Genomic DNA, 20,785 nt, shown 5'->3' with positions numbered 1-20,785 from the left:
TGAGAAACCTACCTTTAAAACTTTTCTATTTAATCCTGGTGGTCACAGAGATTTGGTTAGATAAAAACTCAGAGTTTATTCCATTGGTTCTGGAGGCCCCAGTGAAGGCCCATATATGCAGATGAGTTAGAGGAACCACATACACTGCTGCAGCCATGTTTCCGAGAAGGACCAGAACCGTCCTTGCTGATGCTCAGTCCATTTGAAGGAGAGGCTTTACTAGGTTCATCAGCAATGCTGTTGTTTTGATAGGGAGAATCAGGTTTACCTGAAATGAGCCTCTCTCTACATGGCCCAGACCTTGACAGTCTGTGAATCATATAGGATATAAGTTTGCTGGGCAGATGAGATGGGCAATTGTATCCTTTTCTGTTGTCATCATCTATGTTTCTATAGCCAGGCTCCTACGAACTGAATTCTTTGAGACAGAACCAGGTTTGACTTGGCAAAATTAACCAGGAAACCCAGGGATTGGAGGAGCCATACAGTCTTCTCGAGGGATTCCAGAAGGAAATGGACTCAGCACCAACCAATCATCCAGGTATAGGACCATGCAGATTCCCTTATATTAAAGCTGTGCAGCCACTACTACAAGGCATTTTGTGAATACCCTCAGGGCTGCAGAGAGGCTGAAGGGGAGAACTTTATATTGGAAGTGTGTCCCCTTCACCACAAACCTAAGGAATTTCTGGCAGGTAGGGTGAATGGGGATGTATGCATAAGCATTCTTCAGACCCAGAACAATGTTGCGATCCTGGGTCGTGCCCCGGGATCTTCACTCACCTCCGGCCCGCTGAACCCGAGACACGGCCAACAGCGGCGTCCGCCCTGTGAGGGAGACGCCGCCAGCGATCCGCCGCTGGCCCCGCCCCCTAGGCGCGCGCACAGGGGCTCTCTATTTAAAGGGGCCAGCGCGGGAAAACAGAGGACGCCTCCCTGCTGACATCAGACGCTGCCGGGTTATTTAAACCTGGCAGCCACAGCTAGCCAGTGCCTTGCAACGAGGTTGACTCTTTGGAGTAGCTAGTTGTGCTTCCTGCTTCCCGGTTCCTGCTTGTTCCTAACGTCTGATTCCTGGCTCCTGACCTTGCTTCGTTCTTCGACTCCGGCTTCTGCTTCCGTCCCTGGTTTTTGTATCCGATATCTGACTTCTGGCTCCCGACCTTGGCTTGTTCCTGGACTTCGGTTTCATCTCTTCCCACTGCTGCAGGTACCTGTTCATCACTGCCCGGAGGGTTCTCCTAAGCCCCAGCGGCTCGGGTCCTCACGGGCTCCTCCCGGGGGGACCGCGGGCTTCCAAGGGTGAAGTCTTTTCTGACCTCCTGGGCATCTTCTCATCGTTGGATTACCTCGGCAGGCTGCTCTTCTGATCCTTGGACGCATAGGATCCACCTAAGACCAAGAGGCCCGGGTCCCTACGGGCTCCTCCTGGGGGGACCTCGGGCTTCCAGTGGTGAAGCAGTCTTCAAAGTCTCTCCTCGGCGCCGCCTCCCGGCTGCGACGCCCACTGTGGGTATCCACAGCACGACACCTGCAGTCTCAGCCGGCCCAAGGGTCCACGAACATAACAGAATTCACAACCAATCCATCACTTGAATGAAAGTGAGAATCATCTGGAGGTAGTTCATCCTGAACCTTTCCCCCTTTCCCATACCAACAAATTATTCAGTCTCTGCAAGTGCAACCCCCCCCACCCCACTAAGGGCAGTCTGTATAGCTATGGAGGAACTCTGTGCTGTGGTAGCTGCGTCTGCAGTGGCAGCGGCTGGCTCAGAGACTCTCTGGAAAGGTTGCATCAACACTTCCCTCTGAACAGTACCTTGGTCAATGGATGGCATCGGCTGCGTCTCGTACAGAGTCCTAACTTCAATGGCAGGACTTCTGGGCTTATACACCAAAGTGCTCTGTTCAGATACAACTGACAAATGTCTTGGCATGCAGTGCTGAGTGGGACAGCTGTGCCTTAGTGTGATCACTTCGCTAGGGATACAGACGGCACCTTAATTGACCCTATGTCCAAGTAAAACAAATGACTCGGTGCTATGGGAATCTTCTACACCATAAAGGATGAAGGGACCTATGCCAACGAGGCTATCTCCTGCGTCAGTATCGAGGAGGGACTGCTCCAGCAGAGCTCCATGGCAATGGTGCCAACTTTTTCTTTGGATCTGAGGGTCAGCCCTGAACAAGATCCATTTTGTCATTTGTGTGCTCCTCTTGGCGTCACGATTGGCACTGCAGGCTTCCACACCACGTTCAACCCCTGAGCAGGGATGGATCCGACAGCTGGTGCCATGGGACCATGGGGAGTCTTCTCCTGCACATAGGGTCAAAACAGAGAAGAATCTACATGATGCCTCACTCTTAGATGAATGGTCTTGCTTCTCAGCAGTGCACCGAGGCGCCCTCCTTACAGCTTCCATCTTCCAGGCATGGTACCTCTGCATCATAGAGAGGGTATCACATTACAGCCGTAGCAGTTGGAATAGTCATGGTCCGGTCCCAGGCAGTAGATGTATGCATATCCATAATGGACATCCTGCACCCACAGATACATGCCTCGAGGTCGCTAAGCGCAGGCATCTAGGCCTTGGACTTTTTGCACTCACCTTAACTTTATATATATTTTTTAAATTCTGTTTGAGGAGCTTCCAAGGCAATGGTAAGAAAATAGAAAGCAATGAGGCATTCACAAGGCACAAGGCCAAAAGCTAAAAATATTTAAGAGACAGACTGGGACATGTCCATGCGGTAGCTCAGCTGAAGAATGACTGAGGGGCTCATGAGGCAGAGCACGCGTGTAGGAACTCCCTCATATAAGCAGTAAAGTTTTACTGAGCTCTGACAGCTGGGCCCTTGTCTGCGCCATCAGATAACCCACACATTATAGCTAATTTATCCCTACTTGTTGACACAGAACATGAAAACCTATTATATTCATAGCAATAATCTGGCATCCATTATATCTTCCTTGGTAAGTTCTTTTGCACCAATTATTGCACCTAGCCATAACTGTAAAAAAGAATTCAGTTTAAGTAACCTAGTTTTATTCTTTTAGGTGCAACCAGGATTCTAATGCCTTTTGATGATCAACAATATCCATATGCTTTATCTTCCCTTCTGTCCTCAGTAGTTCTCCTTACCCTTGTACACTGCTGAGGCATTTTACACGACATGAGAAGGGTGACCACATTCCTCCATCTCAGAACTACATCTCCAAGCATGCAGTGGAATAATGCTTAGGTCTTATTCAACCTGCCGCTTGTGTCATGGACCTACTTGGTCATCTTTAAAAATATCTCAACAAACTAAAAATTGCTGACCGAAGGGACTGAAGACGTTTTGGTTGCGCCCCATTGCATTCATGGAATTCTAGTTCTGATTTTATTTAAAAAAAAAGGATTAAATCTCTCTATATATGCAATAGCACTAAACCGGGAGTGGATCAGGCTCTATCAATACGAGTGAAGTGGCAACCAGACTGTAAAACAGAAGCGTGGCAGTCAGGGCAAAAGGTAAGGATAAACATGGAAAATTAATTCCACAGAAGAAAAGAGATCAATGGAATGTCAAATGCGGAAGGGCATTTAAAAAAAAATGAAGTGCCAGGTCAACCTGATAGTTCAATGGTAGTGCTGTGTACTGTCAAGCAAATGATCTGGGTTTCAACTCCTGAGCCCAGCTTTTGCTCTTTGGGCCAGCTGGGGTTGGGGATGCATCACCTGGGAGGAAGGAGTCCCAGCCATTGCACGAATTAGTATGTATGCCAAAAGGGCTCCAGAGGGGCCTGAGGTCTGTGGCCAAAGACTGCTGATCATGCTGGAAGGAGAAGTTAGAAAATGAAGGACCTTCTCCATGTAGGTGCTAATGAAGACCTGGTGCTGCGCTCCCTTAGAGGCCAGTTTCAGTTGCGCTGGGGAAAACTGGTGGGCCTACTAAAGGCCCAGCGAAACTAACAACAAATGCTAATGCCTCGTGAACCCTTCCTCCCCCCCCCAAAAAAAAAAATAATTTTCAGTTATTGAAAAAACCTTTCAGTAAGGATTGTTCAAATTCAGCTGCACTTAATAAAATTTTAAGCCCGCTCATGACAGAAAAGCAACGGACAACCCAAAACACAAGAAAAAAATACCTCCCAGATACCTTCATTATTCTTTTGAGAACTCCTCCTGCTTTGCCCTTCCCTGAATTACACAGTGCTGCAACTTTAGAACAAAATGTCAAACAAATAAACAAATAACCATACGCAGCACTCATGTAAAAAAGTAATCTAGATGGGCAGAGTTCAGGAAACAACCACCCCAAGCAGAAACAAAAAGTAACAGGATCCCAACACTCTGTAAAAACACAAATCTAAGGCTGAAAGCGGATACCTCTAGGTTTTAGTCACAGCCGGCAGAGCTGAGAGACATTGTATACTGATGGCTGCTTTGGCAGCAACATGCAAACAGGATTTGTTTCCATTGTGGAGCAGTAGGATCCCCTTGCCACTCTTCCCCTACACCTCCAGGCCCACCATACACATTTTGTTATTGAGTGGCAATGGCAGTTACTTCCCCCTACTGGTGATATTCACCTCTGGCTCAGTTTACTTGACTAATCATTAGTGCAATAATCCCTACAGGGCAAAAATAAATAGTCACTGGAGGTTGGAGGAATTTAGGTAACCAGATATAATATTTTGGACAGCCCTTTTGCTGCTGCATCCAGGCCCAGCACTGGTAGTTAGCCAGCGGCCTCCCAACAGTATTCATTAAATTCAAAATACCATCAGGACACAAAGGGCACATCTGCACCCGACCATTGTTCAGCATCAGGGAGGCTAAGCACGTCTTACCATCACTTGCTACTTACTTAAAGCAGGTATAAAACGAGCAGTCTTTGCACTTAAAGAGCTTCTTCCCTCCATGTTTGTCCCGGTAGTGGCGCCTAATGCTCTGGATGTAACCAGAGGAGAACTCGCAAAATTCACAGTTCAGGACGGCTTCGCTTTTCTGCTCAGTGCAGGCGGGGGCCACAGAGAGAGGTACAGGGCTGGAGTTGCTGTTGTTCCTCGCCAAGGCGGCAGACTGGTAGTGGTTCAGCTGCTGCTGCACATCTGGAGGCTCTGAATATGAAGAGTCTGAGGGAGGGAGAACAGAAAGAGAATCACCTCAGCTACCCCCTCTGAAGGTCCAAGGCTGATGGTATGTGTCTGCTGCAGTGGTACCGAGCACTATGGACGTTCAAAACCAGACACATCTAGTGTCTATAGGTAAGTTGTGGCCCCCGAGCTGAAGTGTCTCCAAATAAAGATCGAAGACTTTACCTGTGAACTTTGTAAAGGAATGATATGAACCAGTCTTTATTTGGAGACACTTCAGTTCGGGGGCCACAACTTACCTATAGACACTAGATATGTCTATATGCCATAAGAGATTTATATCTCCCAAACTGATCTGATTTATGACCAATGCCCTCTACCCACTTCCCAAATATTTATTTATTTATTTATTTCATTCCGCTTTTCACACTTTTTTCAGCGCTTCAAAGCGGATTACATTCAGGTACTGTAGGTATTTCCCTATCCCTAGAGGGCTTACAATCTAAGTTTGTACAACTATATGCACAAAGGAAGCAGTTAATTCAAAGCATTTCCACAACATCTGCATTAAAAAGAGAACTTCAGCTGTAAGGCAGACGGTTGCCATACCAGGCCTTGTATAAAATGTAACCATACAGCTTTTCTTGGCTTTGTCACTGTTTGGTCCAGAGATTTAAATTCTGAGTACAAAGCTGAGAACGAAGCACAGTGTCCTCCCGAGACCTATTTTCTAAAAATTTTAGCGACACATTAAAAACGCAGCTTTAATCCCACATCCCATTCCAGTGAACCTCAAGGTAAAAGAGCAGAATTTCTTTGCCCCATCCCAGAGATGCATATTTCACATGAAGCTCTTGGATGGGGCAGGGAACAAAGAATACTGAGCCTATGAAAATGTCATGGTGTTTCAGCAATAAGTGAGCTTTTTTTTTTTTTTTTTTGTAATTCTTGCCAACTCTACATTTGAAGAAAGGGAGATTCTTAATGCATGAACTGCAATCCAAAACCACCAGAAAAGATCCGGAGCCGACCCTAACCTGCCATTCTGAATGTCATACTGAGGAACGCAACCACATTGTCCTACAGTGCACAGCCCACAGCTGCCCAGTAATGACACAGATAATGGCACCGCAGATGAATACAGCACAGCTGAATTTCAATGCATCCTCCCTGAAGAGCAGACAAAAGGGCTCTTTACTTCAGCCTTTCAAGTAAAAGGATGGAAACTACTCAAGCGCACAAGCTCATTTAATCGACATTTAATTGTTTTCCAGAGGCAAGGCATGCAGGAATCCCAGAGTACTAGCAAGAGAATCGATCTAGGAATACGTGTTGGCGCATCACCTATGGCTGAATGCTGTGCACCAGCAGGGCTAACGTATGACAAATGTTAAGATTGGCTCCAACTCTTCCCCAGACCACTATGGATTCTCTTGAGTTCCTTAACGACCTGGGCCACTTCCTACAACCTTCATTTAGCAGGGCTACTAAAAACAGAGGGGTGGCATACAACACACTTCTAAAATTATCCGTGATATAAACCTGCTGGAAAGCAAAAATAAAACAAAATCTGTGCGCTCCAAAGTGGCTTTACTTGAACATTTTTAGATACTCCTCCGTCCTCCAAACAAGTTCTGCCACCCCTCCCCCTTAAAAAAAAAAAAGTGTCCCTGGATACGATGTTTGACCGTCTGAACAATTCAATAAAGTTGCAAGCACAGTGTTTCAGTATTCTTTTTAATAGCAAGAGAGAGAACAAATGGTACATCCAGTCTGCCCAGATTTAAAAAATTCTTCCTCTGGCACTCTACCTCCTTGGGTAGATGAGCACACATTACCAAACTTACACCCATCTTTCCCACCCTCTCAACCTTTCTCCCTCAGCATCCTCCATAACTGTTCCAGGTATGTCTCTTTCTCTCTCTCTCTCATTTCTTCTATTACCTCTCACCACCATGCTCTCTGTGTCTGTCTCAAGTATTTTAAAATTCTGTCACAGTTTAGTTGTCACTTCCGCCACCAGTAGGCCATTCCAGGCATCAACCACCTTTTCATTAATTCTCATTTTTCCTCCATGCCCCTCCCTCTCTACGACGTCACCTCATGACTCCTTGTCCTTGAATTTCATCTTCTCATACTTTATTAAAGCCTATCAAATATTTTAAAGTTTCTATCATGTTCTCCCTATCCATTTTCCCTCCAGCGAGATTGTCTCGATTGTCCAAAGCCTTCCTTTGTAGGAGTAGTTTTACAGGCATTATAGAAGCCCTTCGCTGAGCGGCCTCTATTCTCTCAATGACCTTATAAAGGCACGACCTCCTGGAAATGAATACAATATTCAAGGTGAGGTCTTACAAGGGACCTATTGAAAGACAATATCACCTCCTCTGTCCTACTACCAATGATTCTATACTTATGCAGTCACACACGCTGTTAAGCTTTCCCAGTCCCCTGATCACATGGACTGGCTACTTTGAGGTCAGTCAAGATGATTACTCCTAGATCCCTTTTTTGTTGGACAGTTTCCAGTCCTTGTCTTTCTAATGTTCATTTATTCATTGAAGTACAGCCATTAATGCACACAAACTGGCCTTTTATATGCATAAATGATTTTGAAGATTGCCGCTTTTATGTTAGTTAATACCCCAGGCTGAGAATGGAAGCATGTTATATGAAGAGGTTTTTGCTCCCATTCCTGATGGAGAGAGCCTGGGGTCTGGGTCAGGTTGGTCAAGGTAATTCTGATGGTATTGTCACCTCTACCCCAGTGTCTTTGGTTATAAATATTGATTTTAATGTAATAAAGTCAGCAGTGATCACTATAGATTTGCTGTGGTCCGCTATCATGGGAAAGGGGAGTTCTCTTTCCAGAAAAACTGATACTGTGTTATTTAAATATGAGACTCTCCACTCTCCAGAAAGAACTTGTGACCCATGAACACAACTTGAAGGTTCATGATAAGAAAATTAATTTAATGAATACTCAACATAAAGAAATGCAGCAGTGTCAAGTGTCATTGATTAGAGACAAGGAATGATCTTGTCATCAATTTGACAATTTAGAAGGTCATTCTAGGAGATTCATCTTTCTTAATTTTCCAAAAGAGGACTTAATAGCTCCCTTTCAAACGCTGAAAAGGTTTTATCTGTAAATACAATTTCTGCAGAATCTTTTCCACCTATCTCGAAGGCTTTTTATTTTCCAGACAAAACCAAAATTGAAGAAGCTGCTAGGAGCAATGATTTTTTTCTGGGAACTCAGCAGACAATGTGAATTTGACTGCTCTTCTCCAAAACTCTCAGCTAGAAGTGAAGAACCGTGCTATCTTGTTACTAGTTTATGTTCTAGAGCCTGACAAAGAGTGGACATTAAAAATGTATTTTGGTGCTAAGTCTAGTTATTTTTTTTAGATAGAAAAATATCTGTTTTTCCTGATGATGCCAGACCCACCCAACAAAGATACAGATTGTTTCTTGCGATGTGACAGAGAGTTTTAGCTCTGAGCACTACATTTGCTCTAAATGTCAGGTTAGGTGGAATGGCAAAAGAAAATTTTTTTTATGACTAGTCAGCTGGAAGGTTTCTTATTACACAGAGAAGTGCCATAAGTTGTTAGTTAAGATTTATGATAGTTTAGATCTGCCAGCTTTAATTGATATGATATATCCCTTGAGCACATATTTGTATATTTTGTTTTTCTTGATAATACCCACCTCAGTTGTGGTCTGATGTTTCCATTGATTTTGCATATGAATGTATTTCATTGTTTTCTTTATTTCTTAGGGAATATTTCACTTTGGCAAGATTTCTCTGACATGTTAATTTAAAGCTGATTAAATAGTTAAAAAAAAAAGAAAGAAAGAAATGAAGGGAAAAAGCAACTCCAAAAGGAGGTGGGCTTGACACTTGGACATGCAAAGACTATAACAATTCCCAGGAATGCATGGAGGATGAGCTCTCATCTCTATGGTAACGCTTTGCAGGATTCAAAGCTGCTGCCAGAACGTCCCTGCACCCAGCATCACACATGGATGGAGACCAATACTAATGCTTCTTGGGCTTCATCCACTGCATATCACCGGGCCTCCGTGATGCTGGAACTGAAGACGCTAAACCAGTCACTCTCTTCATATGGGAGGAAACAAACGATGGCCTTTCCTCTTGGTCCTGTCTGGTGTTCGAAACAGAGGGGCTCAATGCCTTCCCCATGTTGATGCACCATCAGCAGTTGATGCATCTCCCGGGTGCCTCGATGTCAATGTCTTCAATGCTGATATTGATAGGCCAGATCTATGATTCCCAAAGTGATATGCTGTGAGCTCAAGTCAGGAATGATACCATCTAGGGTTCATAGTCACACAATGGGGACAATCCCAGATGTCATGGTTGGCCCCCGGGAAAAGAGCTCATCTACCATAAATATCTGTGATAGACATTAACCTTTCATACAGGGGTCACTTGTCAAAGCCGCTGGATTTCCTCTTCTTCTGGAGCATTGAATGAAAAATTAACACAGCAAAATCAAATGATTCGATGACAAGAAAACCCCCGACTGATGTCACCTCAGTATACTGCTTCTGGTGCACCACATGGCCAGAGAAAAATAAGGAAAAACACTCAAAAACCTACCTACAGAAGACTAAAGGGGAGAGAGAAGATTATGGCACCCCACGAGACAGGAGTCCTGCACTCGTGGGAAGCAAATGTTCCCCAACAGTAGGAGACAAAAATCTGCAGCCTGTCAGTTCCACGGAAGAGAGGAGATTGCAGGTGGACACGTGGTAGGATTGCATGCTGCATATACCCAGTTGGGCAGGCTCAAACTTTCTAGAAACTTAGAAGTCAAATTTCCATGCTGGGCTCCATCTGATGATGTCAACCATATGCAAAAACTGCCATCCTGCTTATCTTCTGAGAAGTCACCTTTCCTTTCTTCTGTAAATACTAAACAAAAAAACTTTCTGCCTTTTGCTGCCCTGTCTGCAGATCTCTGTTTCTCCTCTTTATCTTTCCTATTCCCCTTTTGAATATTTGTCTGTCCCCTCATGATGTTGATATTCAAAGCTTTGAATTTCCGTGCCTCTCACTGGAAAATGTTAGCCAGGTCATTTATTACCCAGCTAAAATGTAGTCAGATAAACAAGGCAGGGCAGGGGTCATTTCAGGTGCATGGCAAAACTTTATCTGGCTAGTGCCAACATTCTGCGCCTGTCAGATAAAACTTAGTTGGGTAAGTCTGGTTGAAAAAGATCATTGTCCTACAGTCACCCGGGTAACTTCAGCCAGGTATATTCAGCAGAATACTTACCTGTCTAAGTTCCGTTGAATATCCAGTCAACTTTAAAGTTCTCAAGCTTACTCAATACTGACCTCCATTATAGCTAAAAAACATTTGAGCTCTTCTTTTCATCAATTGCGCATTTTTCTCCTCCTTTAGGCTCTTTGTTTGTCTAATTGTCCTCCCTGCCTGTCTTTAGTTTTTTGTTTTTTTTTTTTAATAATTCTCCAGGTCCTTTTCTGCCTGTGTTTTTTGTATTTTTTTTGAATGCTAATTGAGTTGCTTTTACCAGAACTGCTACGTCCTTAGATAACCATGTTGGTCTCTTTCTCCTTTTCCCTTTGTTAACCTGCCTTAAAAGGTATTTGTTGCCTTCTCATTGCTTCCTTTCACTGCTGATCAAATTTCCCCCATACCAGTCAGCTCCTAAATTCCAAGGACCTCCTCAACTCTATTACTCATCATCTTGAAGTCAGGTATCTTGTTGTCCAGAACCTCAGCCTAAGGAAGTTTCAGTTCAGATAATAATTTAAGATTGACCTACGTGGTACAACGATCATTAGGCCGTAAATTTTCCCTTACCACGGAGTAAACGATTTACACTGCAGTGTCTGAAACAGCTCTACAATTAAAATCCATTATGGGTAAATAAAAATCTCTACCTTCAAAATAAATAAAATCTATTTATTTTTCCTACCACAAGAAAAAATATGCTTCTTAAAATGTAGGGAAAAATTATGCAGCAAGCTCTGTTTATAGCCTGTGAAATGCCTCAGGGTATGGAGCAGCATGTTCTGCTTTTAAAAAACAAAAAAAAACAAGCAATTTAATCCTCCTGGTTTAGTCTTGGTATTGTGTCCTGATAAGGTCAGGTGGCAGGCAAATATCAATTTTAGCCAATAGGCGAAATAGCAGTATGCTCTAACCATGAACAAAAGCACCAGCAACCACTATCCTCTGCACTAGCAAGTGGAAATTCAATCCCCAGAAAGGTTGCACTTTAAAAAAACCAAAAAAAACTTTGGAGCTCGGGGTTCAATTCACCCATATTTATGACTTAGAAACATTTCTGACAGAAAGATGTTCATCAGCTGCATGGAATACAACTGATTAAATCCTATGTTTAAAAAATACAGTATATCGCAGAGAACACCAAAAGGTCCTCTTTACACTGGTTTTAGACTGGCTCCTGGCACCAAACTGCATAATACATTAGCTTCCTTACAATATGCATGTGGTTCATTCATTCCTGAATGAAGAGTTGCTCTCCTGAGGTCACCAACATCTGGAATTGGGTGAAGGAAATGCAGTGAGCATTTTCCTGCAGTGATGTCACCTCAACCGAAGCCAAGAAGTCTAAAACACTTGCCAACACTTAAATCACTGCACTATCCTAATTATGCTCTAAATTTAAATTGTATGTTAGAAGGCCAAAAACTGAGTGCAAATGGGCTTTTTGATTATTGCCCATCCTTTGCCCAGATAAAAATCCCCACATATCTCAGAAACACAGGTTCTTGTGTTGCTTTGGAGGCATTCTCATGATGGGATTCTATCAGGGGAGGTAATTACTAGTACCTGCACAAGTTTTTGTCTGCTTTTTGCTTGGGTACTTTTTTTTTTTTTTTTTTTTTTAAAGGCAAATGAGTTTTAATTATGCAAAATTACCCATGTAATTACTAATGGGAAGTTAGTAAGCTAAGTTAGTTTATGCTTTCTGTATAGCCTCTAGCTCCCCTTCTCTTACGTCTAAAGCCTGCACTGGAACCATAAGATTAATGTAAGTTTACACTTCCAACACTGTCTGTCTGAGAACAGCACTGGAGGTGCCAGGAGTGGGGCAGAGGGTGAAATGCTCCCGGCAAGCATAAAGAAAGTATTGGGGGATGGGGAGAGTCGGGGGAAGGGGTGATCCACGTCATTTCTCTTCTTTGCGGGAGGCTGGGACGGGGGCAGGCTGCTGGTGAAAATAGTAAGCATGGTTAAAAAATACAACCAAAAAAACAAAAACAAAAAAAAAACCAAAACCCCAACAACAGGACAGTGAGTCTCGGCTCCAAAAAAATGTTTTGGGGACCTGACAGAGCTTTCTGAAGATATTGTGGGGAGAGGGATGGATTGCCTGGAGGCGCCTATATTTTATAGCTTTTTCGTTCTTGAGACAGTGCTACTTTGTTGGATATCATTTAAAAATTATCTGGTTAAATAGCAAGTTATCTGGCCACACTTGGCTGGATAGCAGAGTTGCTTACCTGTAAAGGTGTTCTCCTAGGACAGCAGGATGTTAGTCCTCACTCATGGATGACATCAGATGGAGCCCGGCACGAAAAATTTATGTCAGTTTCTAGAAACTTTGACTGGCACACAGAGCATGCCCAGTATGCCACTATCCATGCGGGGTCCCTCTTCAGTCTTGTAACATAGAATTATGAAAAAATAAACATAGGAGAAACCCAACTCAGCGGGTGGCGCAAGGTTTTCGTGAGGACTAACATCCTGCTGTCCTAGAACACCTGTTACAGGTAAGCAACTCTGCTTTCTCTTAGGACAAGCAGGATGGCAGTCCTCACACATGGGTGAATTCCTAGCTACAGGCTGCTCCCTAACACAAAAAAGGGGCCAACAAGCACCAACCACATGCTAACAGGCATAACAACCACAGTTCTGTTGGTAATAGAGGGGAAGACAGCATGAACCCAAATAACGGGCCCTAGGTAGGGAGAGTTGGGTTCTATACCTCAAACAGGTTCCAGAAGACAAGACTGGCCAAACCTACTGTCATGTCGGCCAATCCTATCCAAACAGTAGTGTGATACGAATGTGTGGAGAGAATGCCATGTCACAGCCTTGCAGATCTCCTCCATGGGAACTGCTTGCAAGTGGGCCACTGACATTGCCATGGCTCTGATAGAATGATCCTTGACATGACCCCTAAGATGCAGTCCCACCAAGGCATAACAGAAGGAGATGCTAGCCAAATGTATAGTGTCTGTTTGGCAATATCAACTCCCAACCTATTCCTATCAAAAGAAATGAAAAGTTGGGTGGACTGTCTATGAGCTTCTATCCGCTCCAGATAAATGGTTAAGGCTCTCCTGCAATCCAAACTGTGTAGTACTCGTTCACCTTGGTGTGAATGGTGCCTGAGAAAGAATGTTGGCAGGATGATTGACTGGTTAAGATGGAAATCCATCACCACCTTGGGCAGGAACTTATGATACATACGCAAGACCACCCTGTCATGATAAAACTTGGTATAACTTAGATAAGTCACTAAGGCCTGACCCTGCGCGCTGAAGTGACTGCCACCAAAAATATTACCTTCAGAAACAGCTTTCATCAGCTGAACGAACACCACGCTGAGGTCCCAAGACACAGCGAGAGATCTTAGGGGAGGCTTCAACTGAAGCAGGCCCCGCATGAAGCAAACTATGGGCTGTACAAAGACGAGTGTACCATCTATACCTTGGTGGTATGCTCCAATAGCACTCAGGTGAACCCTAATGGAGTTGGTTTTTAAGCCAGTGTCCAATAGGTGCAGAAGGAAGTAAAGCAGTTTTGTGTGGAGCAGGAGAAAGAATCTAGGGCTTTTTGCTCACACCACACAGAAAACCTCCTCCATTTTTTTAGTCCGTAGGACTTTCTAGTGGAAGGCTTTTGAGAAGCTACCAGGACCCAAGACACATCTTCAGAGAGATCCAGTGGCTGCAGGATCAGCTTCTCAACATCCAGGCTGTGAGTGACAGGGCCTAGAGATTGGGATGCCACAGCCTGCCCTGATCCTGAGTGATGAGATCTGGGGAAGTCCCCAGACTGATTAGTTCCTGGAAGGACAACTCCCATGGGAGTGGAAACCAGATCTGTCTTGGCCAATGGGGGGCTATGAGGATCATGGTCCCTGGGTCCTATTGGAGCTTCAGGAGAGTTTTCGTGACCAGAGGGAGTGGAGGATACATGTACAGAAGACCCTTGCTCCAATGACAGGCAAAGGTGTCCGAGGCTGGTTTTCTGTCCAACCTGTACAGGGAGCAGATCTGAGTCACCTTCCTGTTGCAGGGGGATGCGAACAAGTGTACACCCGGGTTTTCCCAAAGTTGAAAGATCCGGTTTGCTACCTCCTGGTAGAGTGACCATTCATGGTGTCTGAAGGTGCGACTCAGTTTGTCCACTATGCCATTCTCTGTTCTGGTCGGACTGACACCTGCTAGCTCTGTTGAATCACCTCCGCTATGGATGCCAGGAAGGCTGTCACCTGAGCCATGTCTAGCAGGGCTCCTATAAACTCCAGTTGGGGTGACCGGCTGAGGTGAGACTTCGGGCAATTGATGACGAACCCTAGTGACCCTAGCACCTGGATGGTCAAGCGCAAGGACCAATCTGCCCTTGCCCGAGAGGCGCTCCTGTCCAGATAAGCAAAAACATGCATACCCAGTCTGCAGAGGTGTGCCCCCACCACAGCCAGACATTTGGTAAAGACACATGGGGCCAACGCTAGCCCGAATGGCAACACTCTGTACTGGAAGTGCTGTTTTCCCACCACAAATTTGAGATACTTCCTGTGTACGTGTGAGTGTACGTGTCCTTTAAATCAAGGGAGCATAGCCAGTTCCCTTTTGCAGGAGGGGAATTGGGGTACCCAGGGAAACCATCTTGAACTTTTCCTATCTTAGAAACTTGTTCAAGGTCCTCAGGTCTAGGATGGGACGGAGTCCCCCTGTTCTCTTAAGAATCAGGAAGTACTGGGAGTAGAATCCCAGTCCTCTTTGTCTTGGTGGGGCAGGTTTGACCACTCTGGCCGTTGAGAGGGCAGAGAGCTCTCGAAGAAGTACTTCCTGATGCACTACTGGCCCATAAAAAGGGCAAGGAGGAGAATTGGCGGGACACCCAATAAGTTCAATCATTACTCTTGGCAAACGATGGACAGAACCCACTGGTCTGAGGTTATACCGAGCCATCGACTTGCAAAGAACTGTAGCCTGCCCCTGACCAGGAGGTCCAGTGTCTCGGGTACGGGCGGCTACCTGATGCTCCCTACGATCCAGTCAAAACCCTGACCCAGGATTTGGCTGGGCGCCAGCTGAGGCTTGGGAGCCCGCTGCTGCCTGGGACGGCCATGAGAGTGAGGGCCCGGAAGATAGTACTTTCTCTGGTGGTAGAAAGACTTCCTTTGGCCGTACCTCACCGACCTCCTGGCTGAGGAGGCGGGTCTTAAGTACTAGCAGAGAGTTGTTGGAGAGTTGAGCCAATGCGTCCCTCATCCTATCTCCGAAGAGATTTTCCAGTGCGCACGGCAGGTCAGCGAGTCTTTCCTGTACCTCCGGTCGGAGATCCAAGGCCCGCAGCCATGCCATTCTGCAGGCGTCGATTCCCGCTACAGAGACTCTTGCTGCCATCTCAAAAACATTGTGTTTTTCCCAACTCCAGGACTCGACGCCAGCAACAGGAAGGTGTCTTGCTGCTGCTGAGGTAGCCACTCAGCCGCGTCCTGCACCTGCTTCCAGAGGTTGTGAGAGTATTGGCTCATGTAGAGCTGGTAGGAGGCAATGCGGGCAATGAGCATAGCCTTGGGAGCATAGCCTCCCAAGGACATCCAGTGCTCTGTGCTCTCTCTCCAGGGGTGCCGAGGCATGGGTCAGAGAACGCTTGGCCTTCTTGAGAGGGGACTCGACTATCACAGATTGGTGTGCCAGCTGGCGCTTATTTATTTATTTTATTTATTTATTAGCTTTTATATATCGATATTCGTGGGTACATCATGCCAGTTTACAATATAAGTGAAGGAGGAAAATACAAAAAACCAGGGTGGAGGGAGGGGAGCAGATAGGAAGAGAGAAGGGGCGAGAGAAGAGAGGGAAAAACAGGAACAGGAGAAAAGGAACAGTACCTGATGGAAAACAACAGAAGAACATAATATGTAACATTGCAAATTATACACTCAAAAAGGGACTGTGTATAACCTTATACACTGTGGATAACCTTATACACTATATATAAATTATACACTCCAAAAGGTATTATATACAATAATATACATTATCTTTAACTAGTACATACAGAAGACACTATATATGACATTACAAATTATACGTTCAGAAAGGCAACTATATAGAGTCTAGCAGGGTTGCTATAGGGAAAGGTAGGGTTTAAGGACAGGGGAAGGGGGTACATATAAAGGGGTATAAAACCTTTGTCGAATCCGGTAGCCTGTTGGACGAGGTAAACCCCGTCTGCCTTCCTGTTAACAGGAGGATCCGTGGGGTAGTGCTCCCAAATCCTTAACAGCAATGCCTTAAAGAACTTGTGCACCAGGACCGCCATGATCTCTTTAGGAGCCTCCACAAACTGTAAGATCTCCAGAATTTTGTGCCGGGCGTCCTTCTCTGTCATTAACTGAAATGGGATGGCTTTCACCATCACCCGCACAAAACTTGCAAAGGTCAGATCCTCAGGGGGAGACCCACTTTGCTCCTCTGGAGGAGAAGGTTCTGCGGGAAGACCTTCCGAGTCCTCTGAGGAGGATTCCGCAGAGTCATCCTCCCAGGGGTCATAATGGCCTCATCCTCACCAAAACCCACAGGGGATGGGGCCCTAGGTGATTGCTGGGCATCGATGGCACCCAGGGAACTGGCACCAGTTGGGTTGGTAACACACTGATGAGCACACTGAGATGCTCCAGCAGCGATTCCAGCAGGGAGAGCCAGGGCACAGATACAGTTGGTGCCACTGGCTCAATGCCACACAGCCCCCGGTTGACCGCCAGCTGGACTCTGCACTCCAACTCCTCTTTGAAAGTTGCCGACGCGTAAACAGACTGGGAGGTAGGAGAGGTGGCCAGATCTTTCTTAGAAACTCAAGGTGGATTGGTGGAGACCGGCTTGGACCCCCGGCATCAATGGAGGATAGGTACTACTCGCCGCAGGGTTGCTTCGGGGGCATCACAGCAAGAAATGGTGCCAACCCGAGCCTGGAATCCTGCATCAAGGGTGACTGGTGCCAATGTTTCCTTGGCTTCTCTTGGTGCTCGGCCCGGTCTTTTCCCAGTGCTGAGGTCAACCTGATGTCCTCGACCGGTCCCTGGCACCCCTATCCACCGATGGCATTGACTGAGTGGATGGCCCCGCTGATGTCCATCGGTGTTGTCTCCGTGGTCCTTCGGCATCGATGCCACCGATGCAAAAGTCGACGGCTTGAACATCCTTCTCCCAAAGAGCGTCTCCATCTTGCCAAGGTGAGTGCAATGTCCTTTAGGGTCATTTGGTCGCACATGCGGCACTCCTGAATGTTGTGCAGGTCTGTGATGGACATGGTCCTTGGGCACTCATGAAAACCCGAAGCCATGACGAGATGAACTGACGGGGCAAAAAGCGACAGCGAAGGTGGGCACCAAAGCACCGCCGCCTTGGGGGAAGGATCGAAAGAAAACTTACTGAACCAACGAAAATCCTGACTGGAAGCGAGATGGAACTGAAAGGGATCCGCGATCGGAAAAACCACACGATAAAACACAAGAAAAAAAAAATTCGGTGAAAGTTTTCCAAAGGTTACTGTTAGAAATTTTACACAAGCTCAGCAACTGCGATGCGATAGCTCCGCAGAAAAATAGAGACTGAAGAGGGACGCGTGGATACGGGGATTAGCCGGATAACTGGTCCACTAACCACTCTACTGAATATGGACCTCTATTTTCTGTTTGATTCTCCATTCCTTTTTAGATCATTCCTAACATTTTATTTGCCTTTTTTGACCATTGCCATACACTGAGCAAGGGATTTCAAGGTACTGTCCACAAGAACTCCAAGGTCCATTTCCTGGGTGGTGACTCCCAAACAGAACCCAGCATTGTGTACTTGTAGGGATTATTTTTCCCTATGTTCATCACTTTGCACTTCTGAACATTGAATTTCAATGTGTAATAAGGCAGGTAAAAATTATCTGAAAAGACATTAGTGGGAGCTTGCTAAAGTTAGCATTTCTATGCTAATGAAGGAGCATCACAAGCGAATGAGGCTTTAACTCATACATGGTAAATAGTATGGTACGCGCTCCTTTTCATGCTATTTAGTAAGTGATCATCAAGGCCTAAAATTTAAAGCCTGCCTCAGACCAGGAGTTAACCTTTTGGCGTGCTCACTAAGGAAAGGGCTTAGCTTCCAGCAGGCATAATTGCTTTTAAATAATCAGGTCATATACAGGACAACATTGTAAAGTTTACCCACAGACCCTTGAGGCATAACACATCTTCCCACACTTCTCTTGAAAACCAAAAAGACACTCACACACACATTTTGGGGACTTCCTACACATTGTTCACACCACAAAAATGTCTTCTCAAAGAAAAGGTAACATACGACAACTGGTGTTCAAGCACTGCTGGTTACCTCATACCGTAGAAGGCACAGTGTTTTAATAGTGTTTATTAAAGAGCCAGTCCCCATATTAATGGCATGATCGTCATAACCATTGTACCTTTGCAAGGCTGGTCTGGCCAAAGACTACTATAGGTGTTCTGAGGTTTGAGTACCTACTGCAGTTTCCTGATGGGTCCTCCCTACTGGCTAATCATTAATACAGTTTTGCCCTCTCCCTGTGGACTAATAATTTATGCAAGCAGGCTCTCCCCTTGAGCCAGTGATTTTAGCCATGGGCTCTTCCATCCCTTAATAATAAATGATAGCCTGCACATTTTAGTCCTCTCATGATCTTAAAGACCTCTATCATATCCCTCCCTCAGCCAGCTTTTCTCCAAGCTGAACAGCCCTAAGTTCTTTAGCCTTTCATCGGGAAGCCGTTCCATCTCCTTTATCATTTTGGTTGCCCCTTTCGGAACCTTTTCTTTTTTTGAGATGCAGTGACCAGAACTACATATAGTCCTCAAGGTGCGATTTCACCATGGAGCGATACAGAAGTACTAAGATATTCTATTTGCTTTTTTGACATCTGCAGCACAATGAGCTGATGATTTCAATGTATTGTTCACTATGGTGCTCAGATCTTTTTCTTGGGTGGTAACTTCTAATATGGAGCCCTAACATCGTGTAACTATAATGTGGGTTACTTTTCCCTATTTGCATTACTTTGCACTTGTCCACATCAAATTTCATCTGCAATTTGGATACTCAGTCTTCCAGTCTTGCAAGGTCTTCCTGTAATTTATCATGATCCTCTTGTAATTTAACAGCTCTAAATAATCCTGTGTCATCTGCAAATCTGATCACCTTACTTGCTGTTTGCCTTTGCAGTTCATTTATAAATATAATAAAAAGCACTGGTCCAAGTACAGTTCCCTGAGGCATTCCACTGTTTACCTTTCTCCAATGAGAAAACTATTTAATCCTACTCTGTTTCCAATCTTTTAGCCTGACTGCAATCCACAAAAGGACATTACTTCTTATCCCATGCCTTTTTAATTTTCTTAGGAGTGTCTCATGGGGGACTTTGTCAAATGCCTTCTGAAAATCCAAATACACCACATCTACCGGTTCACCTTTAGCCACATGTTTATTAACACCTTCAAAAAAGTGAAGCAGATTTGTTAGGCACGACTTCCCCTGGGTAAATCCTTGCTGGCTGTGTCCCATCAAACCATGTTTATCTATTTGTTATACGATTTTGTTATTTAGAATAGTTTCTACGATTTTTCCTGGCACTCACCAGTCTGTATTTATTTATTTATTTATTTAGAGATTCTTATATACCGCGGTACGTATAGTTATACATCACCTCGGTTTACAGTAAACAATAAATTAGCAACAGGCTTTACATACAACAAGATATACAGTAAGTAAACAAATAACAGCCACAGGCTTTACATAAATAACAGGTTTCAGGAGTACATACTATAACTCCTTTAACTATAATAACCAATGCATATTCTATTTCAACAACGAAGTAGGAGAGAATATATGCCATTAACTTGTTAAAGGCCTAATCCAAAGTCAGGTTAATGTCAAGTCACAGATATTGTACATAGGGAGAGAAGGAGTAAATGGAGAACAGAGAAATTAGCAGATTGAAACAACAAGGGGAGAGAAGATTAACATGTAGCTGGTGAAAAAATTAAACAGGAAACTGCATTTCAGATTAGTCAATGATCATTGAGTGAAAGCTTGTTCAAACAACCAGGTTTTGAGGTTTTGTTTGAAAGTTTTATGGCAGGATTCGAGACGCAAGTCCAAGGGCATATTGTTCCAGATGTTGATACCAGCTATGGAGAAAGAACGGTCTCTTGTGGACACGTGTTTGATGTGTTTGAGTGGATGAGAGGCTAGTTTAGCTTGGTGGATATTTCTAATTGGTCTATTAGATGTGTGGAATATAAACTGATCAGAAAACCATTGCATCTCTTGGTTGTGTATAGATTTATGGATGAGTGAGAGTACTTTAAAAGTAATCCTGTAAGCTACGGGAAGCCAATGTAGGAACA

General features: G+C 44.7%; 1 protein-coding gene across 2 annotated transcripts in view; it reads right to left on the bottom strand.

The window, feature by feature from the left end:
- The window catches only part of ZNF462 (zinc finger protein 462), a 309,667-nt gene that overhangs the window by 77,725 nt on the left and 211,157 nt on the right, over window positions 1-20,785 (bottom strand). For both annotated transcript variants that reach the window (XM_029604891.1, XM_029604894.1), the window contains one exon: window positions 4,855-5,122. In XM_029604891.1, the coding sequence (XP_029460751.1) occupies window positions 4,855-5,122 (268 nt within the window). The remainder of the gene's footprint in view (window positions 1-4,854; window positions 5,123-20,785) is intronic.

The sequence above is a fragment of the Rhinatrema bivittatum genome, chromosome 1 (genome assembly GCF_901001135.1).
Source record: "Rhinatrema bivittatum chromosome 1, aRhiBiv1.1, whole genome shotgun sequence".
Taxonomy (NCBI): Eukaryota; Metazoa; Chordata; class Amphibia; order Gymnophiona; family Rhinatrematidae; genus Rhinatrema; species Rhinatrema bivittatum.
Note: the sequence above shows the minus strand (reverse complement) of the source record. Positions and strands in the feature narration are given on the sequence as shown.